Source organism: Parus major, chromosome 20 (assembly GCF_001522545.3).
Source record: "Parus major isolate Abel chromosome 20, Parus_major1.1, whole genome shotgun sequence".
NCBI lineage: Eukaryota > Metazoa > Chordata > Aves > Passeriformes > Paridae > Parus > Parus major.
Window position 1 is genome coordinate 6,726,421 of NC_031788.1, and position 14,838 is coordinate 6,741,258.

Below are 14,838 nucleotides of genomic sequence, written 5' to 3' on the forward strand. Positions count from 1 at the left end.
CTCTTCTTGATAAGGGTAATAAAATGGTTAGCAGTATTAAATTAATCCTTACAAAACAAAACCCAAGGAGGTTAAATAGAGAAGGTTCTGCAAAAAAAAAAAACCCACAATGACTAGAGAATAGCTGCGAAGACATCTTTACACAAAGAAACTCCTCCACTCCTCCCCTCTCTGGGACACAGAGTCAGCAAACATGAGACACGCATGAGAAAGAAACACAGATGTGATGGGAGCAGCCCCACGAGGAGAGTGGGTGCCACAGACAGAACTATTTACACTATGGACACAGAGCCATGCTGGGGCCAGTCCGGCCGCAGGAGCCCCCGGGCTCTGCCCGTCCCTCTCCTGCCGGGGCCCCTCGGGCACGGCGCTCAGCGCCCAGCACTCGCTCTTCCTCAGTTGGTGTCAGTGTCCTGGCTCCTGCTCTTCGCTGTGGAGGAGGAGGACAAGGAGCTGATGGTCTGGCCCAAATGCTTGTAGGCTGCAACGAGCTCCTGCAGCCACTCCAGCCAGTGTGAGCACCCACATGGAAAATACAGTGCTGTTCTGCATGGGAAGGCACCAGGCACTGAGCTTCTCCCCATGGTCCAGGCAGAGCATGCTGTGGGTCAGAGGACACGTGTACCTCAAGGGACAATGCCCCAAAGGAACCCAAATCCTGCCTGGCTCAGGCACAGGGGTTGGCTGTGCAGGGTCAGGAGTGGGGGAACCCAAAGACCTCCAGGCACAGGCACTGGCAGAGGCTGTAGACAATGCAGAGAAGGAGGGTGGAGGGCACAAGGCTGACCAGGATGATGCCCAGGCTGTGGTGCTCGATGAGCAGGAGGTAGATGCCGAAGGGCAGGGAGCTGAAGTAGAGGAGGCAGAGGACGCCCAGAATGAAGCGGGGGATGGCTTGCCACCCCCAGGAGCGCCACTTCTGCCCAGGGCCGTGGCAGGGCAGTGCACCCAGGCTGGTGGGGCGGTACAGCCGCACCACCTCCAGCCTGCCCAGGCTCTCTGGTGGGGCTACATCCTCTGGCACCTCCAGGATGGTGACAACCAGGCAGTCGGGGCTGGATGTGGGCTCCAGCACACTGGGACAAAGGAGTACCTCAGGAGATCGGGGTGGACCCCGTTTCTTGGCCCGTTCACGGCCTGTCAGCAGTGCCAGTGCCTCACCGTCATCCTGCAGCTGCTGCACGTCCCCGCCCGGCACTGGGCTGTGCTGGCGGCAGAAGGGGCAACGGAGCTGAGGGGTTGAAGTGTCCCCCGGGGGAACAATCCTGCGCAGGCAGCGGGCACAGAGGCGATGGCCACAGCGGAGCAGCTTGGGCCTGCGGGCACGGGCGTCGAAGCGGCTGTAGCAGATCTGGCACTCCAGCTCGGGGGACGAGGGTGCCACCGGCAGGGTGGCGGTTTTGCTCTCTGGCTGGGCCATGTTCCTGGTGGGCTGCTGGGGACTGCCTGGGCTGCAGGGAGGGGGCACAGCTGTCAGCCGGGGCTGAGGGCAGGCCCCGGACCCGCTGCCTCCCACGCGTGGGGTCCCGGCTCTGCTGCATCCCATGGTCATTGTCCCGGTCAGACCCCGCGGCTCGGTGGGAGAGCGGGGCAGTGAGAACGGAATGGTGGCGACAGCCCCCTCCCCGGCCCCGACTCCAACCCCCGCCTGGTGCCACCGGCGCTGGGACTCGCCGTCATCCCGGCCCCTGCTTTACTGGGGAAAAAATTGCTCCCAGAGGCCGGCACCAGCGGAAGGGCAGCTCCCGGACGCATCTTTGGCCCTCACGGTGCGTGCGGGTTCCCTGGGGCCGGGACGGCACCGAACACCGGTTCTGCAGGCGGCGCGGACCCCGTTCCCCGCTCCCGAGCCGAGCAGCTCTCGGTCCGTACTCCCCGCCCCCGCTCCCGGCCCGCACCGCAGCCTCTCCCGTACCTGCGCTCCGCGGCTCCCGGAGGGGACACAGCGGCGGGTCGGTTCCCGCCGCCGGTGGGCTCGGTGGCACCGGTGGGCTCCGCGGCGGTGGGCGAGGGCCCGGCAGCCCCATGGGGGGAGGCGCGGGGCGCTGCCCGCCGCGCTGCGGGGGCGAGCGCGGCGCAGGGGCCGCCGGCAGCGCCGCGGCGTTGGCCCGGTAACGGGGAGCGCGGAACGGAGGGGGAGCTCGGACGGGCCGTGCTGGAGCTCTGCGGAGCTCCTCTCGCAGAACCGGGCCCCGCCGGCTGCTGGGGGGTAGGCGCAGGGGTCGATGCAGTGGGCGGTGCGGGTGTTGGTGCGGGATCCGTGCGGCTCCCGGTACTCCAGGGTTCCCCGCTCACGGTCAGCCCTGAGGATGCTCCTTCCCGGCGTGGGGCCTGCGGTGGTGGCGAGTGGGGTTCAGCAGCCCCGGGGAGTCGAGTCGGGGGCAGTCGGGGGACACGGTCCTTGGCAGGTTCAGGCTGGGCACAGCCAAGCTCCCTGCACATCCCACACTGTCGGGTGTGTCTCCCAAGCCCAGTCAAACCCACCCCCACTTGCTGTCCTTACAGGGCATTTTCAGCAGCCCCTGGGGGGCAAAAACACTCAGGGACCCCCTTGTTCCCTCCAGACAAGAGAGTGGCAGCACTGCCCACCACAGGGACACAGGTAGTGAGGGTCTTTTAGTTCAAATCGTCCAGGTTTAGTACAGCCTGACAGAGCTTTGATGTGAGGGCTCCAGCTCCTGGTGTGCCTCAGTCCCCCCAGTCCTGCCCACACCACCCACTGCTCCCAACTCTCCCACAGCTGCTCCTCACACCACAGCCCCTCACACAGCTTGACCTAGTCCTGGTTATCTGCCCTTGAAATGCCCCCAGTGTCAACCTGATATGCCTTGCTGACCATCTCTTGCTTTGTTAGGCAGAAAGGAGAAGGCATAAAGGAGACTGGAAGCAGCCCATGGCACCAGGCTTCTGGCCACTGATGTCACTCACACATCCCCTGCGAGACCACAGCCGCTGGATACTTAACCAGGTAACTGTCCCTCACCTGAGGGAGCAGGGCAAGGGCTCAGTGTGCACTGACTGACCGAGGGGTGGGTTAGGGACACTCCCAGCATCAGCACATCTCTGCTCACCTGTGCCTCAGGAGTAGGTGGTCTTGGCTTAAAAACAATGATTAAAGGGGAAAAAAAGGCTTCACAAACCACCACTTTCACAACTGACTCCTTGATCTCCTTGCCACCATCAAAAGCATGCCTGCAGAGCTGTAAAGCCTCTGAGAGCTGTGAGCATCTGGGGCTGGGCAATTCCTGCCCACCTCAGGGTGGCACTGTCACTACTGTGGCACTGACACTGGTCCAGCACCAGCAGTGCTGTGGCACCCCACAGGAGAGGCTGGCTGTGCTCCCTGCCCCAAAAAGCCCAAAGGCAGTGCACTTCCCTGCACCTCACCAATGGGCGAGCACCAAAACCTTACTGGAGCAGTGTGGTGGTCAGGCTGCTTCAGGTGTTCACACTGGTCATTAGGAAACAAAACTCAGCAGGAGGGCAGGGCTGCCTGGAACAGGGCAGATGCCAGATAATTCTGAAAAACCAAACTCCAACATTTTTCTACCTTCCACCCAGGCAGAGACCAGACAGGGGCAAGCACACACCCCAGGCACCAAAGAAGGCAAGTCATGGACACAAGCAGAGCTGTATGCTGGTTTTAATGTTCCTAAGAACTAGGAAACAGAAATCAAAAATAGACTTTGCTCTTCTTGATAAAAGTAATAAAATGGTTAGCGGTGTTAAATTAATCCTTACAAAACAAAACCCAAGGAGGTTAAATAAAGCCCGCAGGCTCCGCATAAAAACCACAATGACTACAAAACAGCTGCAAAGACATCTTTACACACCAAAGAAATTCTTCTCCTCCGCTCCTCCCCTCTCCAGGACACAATGTCAGCGAACACGGGACTCACACATGAGAAAGAAACACAGATGTGATGGGAGCAGCCCCACGAGGAGCGTGGGCGCCACAGACAGAACTATTTACACTATGGACACGGAGCCATGCTGGGGCCAGTCCGGCCGCAGGAGCCCCCGGGCTCTGCCCGTCCCTCTCCTGCCGGGGCCCCTCCGGCCGCGGCGCTCAGCGCCCAGCACTCGCGCTTGCCATCCATCCTTCCATCTGTTCCGCTGTCCTTCTCTTCTGCCCACGCGCGCGTTCCAGCTCTGGCTGTCCCTTCCCTCGGCGCTCCGGCGTCGCGGAGCTGCCAGCTCCTCCTGCCGCACCACACTGGGCTCCCTCGCCCCTGGTGAGGACTGCGGCTGAGCCTCCTCTCCCACTGGCTGCCGGGCGCTCCCCGCTCCTGGGGGCTGGCGTGCAGTTCGCAGAGGAGAGCGGGTGCTGTGGAGCTGCTGCACAGGAGTCCTGGGCCGGTGCTGTGCAGCCAGCAGTCTCTGCTGCCCCGGCCAGCCTCACCCGGGGCCGCCGGCACCTCCCCTGCTGCCTCGCACCTCCGCCTTAGTTAGGATTAGTCTCTCGGCTGCTGCTCTGCTCTCGGCCCAGCTCCCGCTCTTTGTCCGCTGTGGAGGAGGAGGATGAGGACGACGAGGAGGAAGATGAGGAGCTGAGGGTCCGGCCCGAATGCTTGTAGGCTGCAACGAGCTCCTGCAGCCGCTCTGGCGTGGGCTCCCACTTGGCAAAGCCGGCGCTGTTCTGCAGGAAGAGGACGGCTGTGTTGTGCACAGCCTTGTAGTACATCTCCTCCCTGCAAGGGAAGAGCACGGGCATCAGCACCTCCCCTGGCCCCCACCCAAAGCCCTCGGCTCCTGAGCTTCCAGAGGGAAGAAGCACTCATGCTGCAGAGCCCCACTGCTCCCTACCAGAACATGCATGTGCTGGAACCTTGCTGTCCCTGCAGAGGGGACTCAGCACAGCGAGGCATCAGTCCTAAGCAGATAAGAACTTCAGTGTTCAGGCACCTGTTGCTTTAAACAAGTTGTTGCTCAAACTTGTTGCCCTAACAGCAGAGTGGAAGCCAGCCTGCCCCACTGGGGACCAAGCCCCCACTGCACCTTGCCTCTGCTCCCCCAGGGACATCCAGCTGCTGCCGCACAGGCAGCTACCAGGCCTGAGGGCTGGCAGAGGCATGGATCAGTGCCACAGGTGTGACCTGTTCCAGCTGGACTCGTGCCCAAGGCATACACCTCTCACAAGCTAAAGTTAGCAGTCATTAAACAGAAGCTGAATTCACCATGCTGTCTGCCCATCCTAAACACCCAGAGTGATGATGTGCTGCGCTTGTCCTTGCCTGCTCCCTGCTTCCCACTGATTTCAGCTTGGGAGAGGATATTTCTGTCACACAGCTTCAGAGCTGTGTTCCCAGAAGGATCTGAGAACAAAGCCTACTTTTTGCAGACGTGCTGGGACCCGCTGCGGTACTCGTGATCGAAGGCCGGCAGGATGAGCTGGTGTCGCTTGAACTTGCTCTGCTCCATGCGCGTCAAGGCTGGCGTGGGGGGGTCCCGCCACTCAGGGATGAAGACAATGAAGGAGAGCGGCTCACTGGAGCTCTCCAGCAGTTTCTAGTGCAAGAAGGAACAATTTCAGCCCTGACTGAGCAATGACGTGTTTAATGAGTCCAGTAGAAAGGAAATGCTTCTGCTTCAAGAGCAGTGCCCAGCTGTCACTGTGCTCTGTCCTTGCCCTCAGGGCGCAGGAGTGGTGGGGAGCAGAGGATGGACAGCACAGCTCCATCACAAACAACCCCGCTAGTGAGCAGACATACCTCAAAGTGAGAGACCATGGCATCCATCAGCTCCTCACAGAATGGAGGATTTGCCTCAAAAGAGCCACTTATAGGGAAGAAATCCAGGCACGGGCTGGAGAAAGAGGCAGAGATCTCCATCAGGTCATCTTGAGTCATCTCACAGGCACACACCCACACCCACACAGAGCAAGGGAACGTAATACTCACCCCCTGGATCCAAAATACCCGTCTGTGTCCAAGAAGGCAGAACAGTACTGTTTAAAATAGCAATTCAGGGGCGAGGCAAAGCATTCAAAACTCACTCCAAAGAGCTTGTGGAGGGCTTCAAAGATGTGCACGGGAAGTGCCCCTTGCAGACCAGTCCCTTCATACAGCCCCACACCGAACATCATCTGAGGAGAGCAAACCCTGGTGAGCCGTGCCTGCACTCGCTGTTCCTGCTGCTCCCTTCTGACCACGGACCCAGGGCCACATGTCCATGCACCCACTCCTCTAGGTATGCAGGGCCCCCTCGTCCTTTCTCAAATTCGTGTAGGTCCCTGCATGTACCCAACAATACTCTTTTAATAATCTTGCTCTTTTAATAATGCTCTTTTAAAAATCTTTAGTGACTTTATCCAACTCTGACCCCACATAACCAGTAGTTTTCTCTTGTACCCAAGTCACCCTTCACCTGCTCCTCAGAATCAAGAGCTACTGAAGTTTTCCTTCACAAAAATCTTTACCCACACCAAGGTCTCGTGTCAAGACCACAACTGCTCCCCAGTCCACAGTCCTACCTCAGCACAGTATGAGCAGACTGTGGACCCAGTTTAAACCTTGTGTTGCTCCAGGTTCCCAAAGCTGTGACCCCTTCCCAGAGCAAAGTTCCCAGTGCTGCCAAGGCTTTCTGATGTACAGCTGTGGTGAGACCGTACCTGATATCGACGGAGAAGGCACCAAACCCTGGGCAGGAACTTTTCAAAGCCCGAGTCGTCGATGCAGCTGTACCGATAGAGAAGCCACTGGAAGAGAAAGCCCAGCCACTGAAGACACCAGGAACAGCCAAGTTACAGTGATACACGCACATTGTGACAGGGAGAGGGAGGCTGAGGAGCAGGTGGGCCCTGCAGGGAGTTGTCAGCACATCTGCTGTCACTGCGTGAGCCACCAGCTTGTCACTAACATGAAATGAATGAACTACCACAGCAGCACGTGTCTCTCAGCAAGGGCTGCCTCGGTTTGAGTACAATGTTCTGGCAGCACAATACTTCTTCAGAGCACACACCCAACACCTGGGAAATACTCCCAGCAGAGCCTGACCCCAGCTAAGGTGAGAGCAGCTGTCCTCATGGCCATGGCAGTATCTGACAGCCCTGCAGGTAGAGTTGGCCAGCCTCTGCCCAGCCCTGCCCTGAGGGGCAGCAGTCAGCACCCAGCCCTTACCAGCTTGCTGAAGTAGTTGCGGCTCACTTTGACCATCTCCCCCTTGTACCGCACACACGCCACGTTGTTCTCCATGTGCATCTCCACGCTGGGGAGCGGTGGGGAGGGGATGGCCAGTCTCACAGGGTAGCAGTACACCAGCCTGTCCTGGACCTCAGGAGCCTCTACCTCAGCTATGCAGAATGAACAGAAAGGCAGCCTGTGAGAAGCCAAGGGTATTCAGGACCAATCTTAGTCCACCTCAGAAGACACAGCAAACCAAATAGGGCTGAAGAGTAGGGTGGTCCTCCCAGAAAACCACCATGGTGGTCCCTCACAGATTTCATAGGCAGCTACCTAGGTTCAAAGCTAATTCCCAAAATTAATTCCATCTTCCACTGCCAGAGCAGAGAGAGGACCCACTTGAAAGCACTTCTCCCCATCTAACCCCGCAGAACTGCAGAAAGCACACAGACACCCCAGCATCCTGAGGCGTGTTACAAGCACACAAAACACTCTTTTTGTTGCTACTGTTTCTTATTTCAGTTTGCCCCAAACTCATCCAAAGCACAATAAAAATTCCCAGGCTGCCAAAGGCAGGAGGCAAAGCAATCTCCCTGCACCTTGTGGTTATCCATTGCCTCAGCTTCAGGGAGAGCTCACAGAACAGCTGGAAGGAAACTCTGACTTACACAGTGAGGCTGGAAGACAAGCATCAAAAAGAATGGCAAAAGGCAGACATTGGGACCTGAAGGGAGGCTGAAGAGTGCCAGGACCCAAAAGGGAAAAGGACTACAGTGGTACTGAAAGGAACAGACCCCATGGAGGAAGGAAAAGCTGACTAGAGGCAGATGTACAGATGTGAATGGAACAAAGAAAAGAGAAAATATCAAGGAACACAAACTCTGCCAAGAAAGGGTGCACAGTGACAAGCTGGAAGGAAGAGGGGTGCAGAAAGGTGCTAAGAACACAAGAAATGTGGCAAATGAGAATAAAGGGAGAACACCCAGCATTACCAAGGGAGTGTAAGCTGTCCCCAGGAATTCATGAAGCAGCAGAGCAAAAAAGCATGGTCCAGTGAAATGAATGAATGCCCTGCACAGTGTGACCTGCTCATAACAAGCTACTTCATCCTGGCAAATCACATATTTATAGTATCTGATATAACAGCTGGTCACAGCAGCTGATGGAAGAGAGTCTGTTACTGCACAGACATTGTGACTGAAAGCTGAGGCCTATGCTGGACTGGCTGTTTCTTACTTTGAAACCCAGACTTGCTGATTTTTGGAGACAGAGCTGCCCTCCCAACAGGTAACAAACACTCTCTGAACAGGGGCAGGCCAGACCACGGGGCCTTTAACTGCAGTGCTGTAGCTCTACAGCTCTTCAAAGCTGGCTGCGTACCAGAGATATTGTTCTCTTTGAGTATGGCAAGATGTTTCTCCCGGATGCGCTTGACGTATTCCAGGGATATGTAGTAAATTTTACTGCAGATGCCTTCAACAGAGTCCTTGGCTGCAGCAGACACATGGGGCCCACACTGTTTGCGTAAGTGCTCCAGGCGGTCCTGTGGAAAGAGAGAACCAGAGTCTCTCACACGGCCACCACTGGCCCTTCCAGGGCTTTTCAGTGTCCAGGCTGCTCTCCCATGGCACACAGTGAGGGGAGGCAATGGCAGCCATCTTCAGAAGGACCTGCATCTGTCCCCACATGCCCCCTCCCCAGCTCCCTGTGCCCAGCCACACATCAGTGCTACACTGACCATGTAGTCCTCCTTGGAGGCAGAATGGTCCCGTCGCAGCCAGCTGAAGGTGTCCTCCACATTCCACTTCACCACCTTCCTGCTGTCTGGGGAAGCACTCCTGCAAAGACAGAGGCAAAATTTAGCTCATGGCTGCACAGCAAGATATTCCACCCCCCTCCAAAGTTTTCTATCAGTGGGGAATGTGGACACTGACACTTCCTCAAGGCCCACCCCGTCACCTTCCCTCCAGCTGTTTGGAAACACCTTCCAGGCGTTTGCATGATTGCAGACTGCCATGCTCTCTCCAAAACTTGGCTGCTGTCCTCTCTGCAACAGGAGAGGCCCACAAAGCCTTTATTTGTATGGCAGTGGTCCATTATGATATTGCCTCTAATTTTCAAGTACTGCTAGGGGCTTATGACTCTGAGAAAACTACCCTGATTATAAGCTTTTCCTTTCCTCCACAAGGTTCTCCCCCGCTATCCTCCTCAGTTCTGTTTCCTGTGGCAGAACTGGTCAGAAAAACACTACCTTGTGTAAAAATGCCACTCTAAGCTTGTTGCTCTGCAACAGCAGTGAGTGCCCAAGCACTCTTGATTTTATCTCAGTGATAACAGAAGACATTCCACACCCAGTACTTCATTGTCTCCACACATATCCAGCTCCCAGTATGACATTTTACAGTAACATCACTATCAAAAAATGGCTCCAACACTACTGTTTTCCTTCTGTATGTTCCTAACCTTGCTTTTCCTCAATAACATTATGACCAGTGCTGGATAAGGCAGGATGAGAAGCCCCTACAGTCCTTTTGTCTTTTCTGAACGTGACAGCACTGCGAGAAGAGCTCCCACCTGGATTCAATCAGTCGTTTTGCAGCCTCAGCATACTTGAAGAGCAGCCTCTTGGCTTCCTCCCGGAACTTAATTCTGGATAACCTGAGGTAAGTTAAATTCATGTGCATGAGTCTCACAAAGGCATGGAAGCCAGGTTTAGTTCCCCAGCTTTCCTTCACCAGCATCCAACCACTTCATTAGCCAAAGGCACTGCAGCAGAACTGTGGCAGGTGAATCATCAGATCAGACTGACCCAGAACCATCCCAACAAAGCGCTCTGTCTGTGAAGAGTACCTGATGGGAATGTCATTCATGATCTCTCTGAACATGGAAGGAGACACTACTGGCTCGCAGTCACTCGGTAAAAGAGGATCTGTCCCTTTATCAACCACTTTCCTCTCCAACATCCAGCGATTAAATGACTCCCTTGGGGGGTCAATCCCTGGAGACACACAGAAGAATCAATAATATAATCAATAATCAATACAATACAGAAATGCCCAGTATATAATAAGGATCATCACACAAAGTTCTGCCTAATCAATTAGCCAACAATGTCCCAGAGTCTAAACATCACAAAAAGAGAACACAGGGAGACTAGACAAGCATAAAACAAAAGGCAGATCACCACAGCACTGCAGAACTGAGAGGGAAATCAAAGGTACCCAACAGAAATTCACCTTCTCGCTGCTGGCAGAGCTCACGGTAATGCTGCCGCAGCTTGAGAATGAGCTGGGACCGGAGCAGCTCCACCTCGGGGTGTGGAGAAAGCACTTCTGATGGTGCCCTCTGCTTAATCACAGCATTTGTCTGAATATCCAGATCCCAGTATACTCTGTGGCAGAAGAAAAATGTCATCAGGATAACCAAATCATAGGCTAATTATCAAATACTACTTTTAAAGATGCTTGGGTTGTTTCACCAGCCAGGAAACCAAACTATCAAGACACCTGGCAATGATTTATCCCTCAGGTTTCCTGTGTGTCTCAAATGCTTTACTGAAAAAGGAACAGAAGACAAATAGAGACAACTCACTCAGTTGGTCGTAGAAGAGCTGCCTGCTGTTTGTCTTCAGGTGAAACACACCATGCCTTCAAAACAGAGGTTCCTGGAATACTGGGAGAGCTGGGGACTGGCTGAGTAGCTGGGTTCCCTGGGACATCCGCCTGTGTGTGTGAGAGATCAATTACTGCACCAGAGAGACAGGTAAAGGAGAAGCAGCCCAGTGAACCAAACAGTCCCACACCAGAACATTACACGGGAGACCCCTGTGAGCGCTCCAGCCCCTTTGGTTTCAGGCTGCACACGTTTGTTTCAGAGTACCACGCTCACCTTGGGCTTCTTCACACTGTTGCCACTTGCTGGAACCTCCTCTGAGAACCTCCTCTTCCTCTGCTTGCTCTCCACAGATGCATCTGCCACCCCACCTTCCAGTGGCATTGGAGCCGCGTTCAGTCCCAGAGGGTCTGACTATGAGAGTCCAAACACCAACAGCACACGTCAAGCTCACCCACTGCCACTGCAGCATCCCATTGCACTGCTCCCATCTCCCACGTGGATGGAAATAAGGACACCACTAGTCACACTTGCACAAAGCTAAGATTCTCTTCTAGATGTCTATATGCTTTTTTAAAATACTTTAATGAGAAAAACTCATCACAAATCCCCCACGCTGACTGTTCTTTGAGCATTGCATGACTCCTGGACCAGCATCACCTGACAGGCACCTGACAGAGGAACACATCCCCAGAATCATGCCAGACAATGGACCAAGCAAGGAGTTCTGAAGGTGCAGAAGACCCTCCCACACCTGTAATCTAAGGTCCACAGACCATGAACACCCCAGTCATGGCACAGCCCCCTGAGATGAGTGAGCACTTACTATGACATCGTGCTGTCCCAGCACAGGCATTTCCCACAGAGACTGGTTTGTGAAGCGGTTGAAGTAGTACGGGCGGTTCTCCCGCTTGCTCCAGCACTTCTCCCAGCCAGCCTGCACCAGCTCATCTGAGAGGACAGTGAGAGTCAGGAGAGGAGCATCCTGCACAACAGACCTGCCTTGCAGTGCACAGCACTGTCACAGCACACTCTGAAACACACATCATTCCCAGTCTCCCTGTGCTTCAGCCCCCTCCCCACTCCCAGGGCCCTGCAGAACTCCTGAAGGCAGAGTTGGTACCTGGCAGGTCCTGTACCAGGCGCATGGGTTTGGGGGAGCTGGGCTGGTTCTGGTTGGAGGTGCCAGGTGAGTGACTCATGAGAGATGCTTCTTCCGCAGGGCTTCTGTGATTCTCATTGGCCATTTCTCAGCAACCACACTAGAAAAAACAGAGTAATATCTAGTGTTACAGCAGGAAAGGTCCCAGATCTGCTTGGCACACTCAGGTGTAGCAATACAAGTTAATTCTGATAATAAAACAGGGACTCAACTAGTACACACAAACAGCACCTCAGCCCTGAAAAACACCTGTTATCCTGGACACAACTATCTATGAGGAATGCTCAGCGTTAAATGAGGTTAGCCAGGGTGATCTTCAGGCCAGCATTCAAAATATTCCCTTTTCAGCTACATCTCTTCAAAGGCTGAAGCATCAGATTGTAAAAAATAACATCTGCTCCTCTGTGATTATGTGCCACCTTGTGCCACACCAATACCACCGGCCAGGTCTGATTTGTTATCCTCAGAGACAGTTTATATCAACTCACACACACACATTACTTTTATAACTAATATATTATAACTATACTTTTAATAACTGCACATTATTTTAACAAAAGGCTTTAATTAAAAAAGAAAAAAATCTGCTATATAAAAAGTAGCCCTGGAGGTTCGCTAACAACTTCTGTGGTGCAGAAAATCACAGGCTAGGAGACAGGAGCTCCTAAATTATTACCCTCTGCATGTCCCAGGCCAACACGTCCTAGCCCTAGTCCCAGGCCCACAAGCAGGGCCTCTGCCAGCTGTTTTGGCCCTTGCTGCTCTTCATCTGCATAACAAGAGTTATGCAAAAGAAGGTCTGTTGGAACAATAAAGCTCCTCTTAATCATAATTTAATGTTGCCAGCTGGAGAGAAACAGCCAGGCTTTTCCTCTCTTAGTCACCGCTCTTCCCCTGGGGAAGTTTCTGAAACAGCGCTGCAGATTGCTCTTCTCTGGCAGCCCGAAACACATTGGCAATGAACTGGGGGGAAACAAGGCATTTTACATAATTCCCAGCTACTTCAGACACTTAACTCTATTCAGGCTTTAGAGACACCCGACAGCACACACCAGCAGTCAGGGCAGCAGCAGCAGCACAATACTGTGCACAGTGTGCTCCTCACCTGAGCAGCACAGGACCTGGCAGCAAGAGACATGTACAGGAGCTCTCCAATAAAAACCTCTGGATTTATTTTTTTTTTTTACTAAGTCACTGGGATTTGAAGCCTTTGCTGCCCTTCCTGTCCATAAAGGCCACTGGCTATTTCAGCAGAACAGAATGGCAGGAGCAAACAGCAGTCAAGAGTGAGTGGGCAGTAACTCAGCTGCCCACAGCATTCGCTGAGATCAGCATTGAGGAGCTCAACACCTTCAGTCCCTTGGAAGATGTTTCCATCCTTCCAGGCAGGGTACACATGGGAAGGTGTGGGACACTGTGGAGTTTGGGTCTCTGCTCCAGAGCAAGCAGGTAACACACTGTGCCTGCTGAAGTGTGTAGGACACAACTGGGGACCTTTAACAGCCTCAGCAGTAAGCGTTGTGCAATCTCACACTCCTTCCTGAACTCCAACCCCACCATGTCCTTAGTCACTTCACAAAGTGCCAAGGTGAGCTGGGCCAGTGGCAGCAGCTCAGGCTTGTGTCAGCCCATGGGTACAGGCACCCCAGAGACCGTGGGCCTGCAAGGCAGGAGCGTGGGGAACCTGTGAAGGATGTTTAGTCCCTCCTCCTCAAACTAAAGCTACCCTTGCACATGCAGCTGCTGCTGTGTCCTGCACGTTACACAGAGCACAGGCTGCAGTGAACTGGTGTGTACTGGGGGGACCAGAGCTTCCAAAGTGATGAATGTCAGGATTCACAGACAGCGCTGGGCACACAGCCCTGGCCAGCTTGGATGGCACATGCCAGCTCCAGTGACCTGACAGTGTTTTTCACCACCCATTGCTCAAAAGAGCTGTCAAATAGGGTCACTGGCTCTGCCTTCTCCCATTTATGGATAAACTGGAATGGCAGAAGTAGCCAAGAAGCTTTATCACTTGATCAGTGTTAACAAGTACTAAATCCAAGTACCCTTAAGGTCTGGGAAAAGGAAACAGCCAAACTAACAGGAATCCTGGCAGAAGCCACTCTACTTTTATGTAACTACACTGGGACTTAGACAGTGACAGGGATCCAGAGGAAGCATTTTATGGTGATTACGGTATGTTTTTATACACCATGGCAATGCATACAGTGCTTCACAAACACGGTACAACGCTGTCCCTGCCCAGAGAGCTTACAACCTAGAGCAGCAGCACAACCAGAGACCACAGTGAGGGGTAAGGAGACACAAAGTAAAGAAGTACAGCAAACAGGACCGGTATTTGTTTCCATTTCACCGAGGTAGAATTTTGTACAAGGCAACAGCAAATGCAGACAAAGGAGATCAGCGACAGCCCCCCGGGACAACTCCGCGGCTCTCCCCCATCCCAGAACCACGGCTGCTCCAGAAGGCTGAGAGCCAGGTCACCGCCTCCCCATCGGTACCCATTCCTTTCCCGAGCGCCCGCCGGCAGGCCCGGAGCTGAGCAGCGCAGCGCTCCCGGGGCAGCACGGGCACTGGGGACCGGGGCACCGTGTCTGCGCGGGGAAGCGGACGGGAACCTCCTGGGGCTGCCCTGCCGGCGGCGAAGACGGCACGGAGCTCCTCGGCGCGGCGGGCCGGGGCCGGCGGGCGGCCACGAGCGCCCAACGAGTGCGGAGAGGAGGCGGCGACGGCGACAACTCTGCAGTCTGGCCGGGAGCGGTCCGGGGGCGCGGCCTAAGCGGGGCGGCGGCCGGCCGGGCGGGTACTTACGGTGGCGGGCTGCCTGGCAGGACGCGTGGCCGTCGCTCCGTGCTCGCCGCTGGCGCGCCGGGGCCGCATCCTCATAGCGGGGCGTCCCGCGCCTGGCCCGCGGGGGCGGCTGCTCGCACCTCCGCA

The 14,838-nt window shown here is 55.0% G+C and overlaps 2 protein-coding genes across 3 annotated transcripts in view; both read right to left on the reverse strand.

Annotated features, from left to right (window-relative positions):
* Positions 1-121: 121 nt before the first annotated feature.
* LOC107213232 (E3 ubiquitin-protein ligase RNF182-like) lies at positions 122-2,039 on the reverse strand. Its single transcript, XM_015647369.2, has 2 exons — positions 1,916-2,039; positions 122-1,451 (listed from the first exon to the last, which is right to left on the reverse strand). Exon 2 carries the CDS (start codon positions 1,418-1,420, stop codon positions 695-697), a length of 726 nt encoding a protein of 241 aa, XP_015502855.1. The 5' UTR covers positions 1,421-1,451; positions 1,916-2,039; the 3' UTR covers positions 122-694.
* Positions 2,040-3,625: 1,586 nt separating this feature from the next.
* PCIF1 (PDX1 C-terminal inhibiting factor 1) overlaps positions 3,626-14,838 on the reverse strand; it is an 11,572-nt gene continuing 359 nt past the window's right edge. The window contains exons 2-17 of one of the 2 annotated variants that reach the window (XM_015647354.1): positions 14,713-14,821; positions 11,857-11,995; positions 11,560-11,684; positions 11,010-11,147; positions 10,713-10,843; positions 10,358-10,512; positions 9,972-10,119; positions 9,696-9,779; positions 8,860-8,959; positions 8,502-8,664; positions 7,119-7,291; positions 6,611-6,697; positions 5,901-6,085; positions 5,712-5,805; positions 5,333-5,508; positions 3,626-4,691 (exon numbers count right to left, since the gene is read on the reverse strand). In XM_015647354.1, the coding sequence (XP_015502840.1) occupies positions 4,445-4,691; positions 5,333-5,508; positions 5,712-5,805; positions 5,901-6,085; positions 6,611-6,697; positions 7,119-7,291; positions 8,502-8,664; positions 8,860-8,959; positions 9,696-9,779; positions 9,972-10,119; positions 10,358-10,512; positions 10,713-10,843; positions 11,010-11,147; positions 11,560-11,684; positions 11,857-11,980 (2,130 nt within the window). In that variant the 5' untranslated portion in view covers positions 11,981-11,995; positions 14,713-14,821 and the 3' untranslated portion in view covers positions 3,626-4,444. The remainder of the gene's footprint in view (positions 4,692-5,332; positions 5,509-5,711; positions 5,806-5,900; positions 6,086-6,610; positions 6,698-7,118; positions 7,292-8,501; positions 8,665-8,859; positions 8,960-9,695; positions 9,780-9,971; positions 10,120-10,357; positions 10,513-10,712; positions 10,844-11,009; positions 11,148-11,559; positions 11,685-11,856; positions 11,996-14,712; positions 14,822-14,838) is intronic. The other variant, XM_015647355.3, reaches the window with a different exon arrangement.

Coding starts and splice junctions, on each gene's coding strand:
- LOC107213232 (XM_015647369.2), bottom strand. CDS start 1,420: ATGGCCCAGCCAGAGAGCAAAACCGCCACCCTGCCGGTGGCACCCTCG.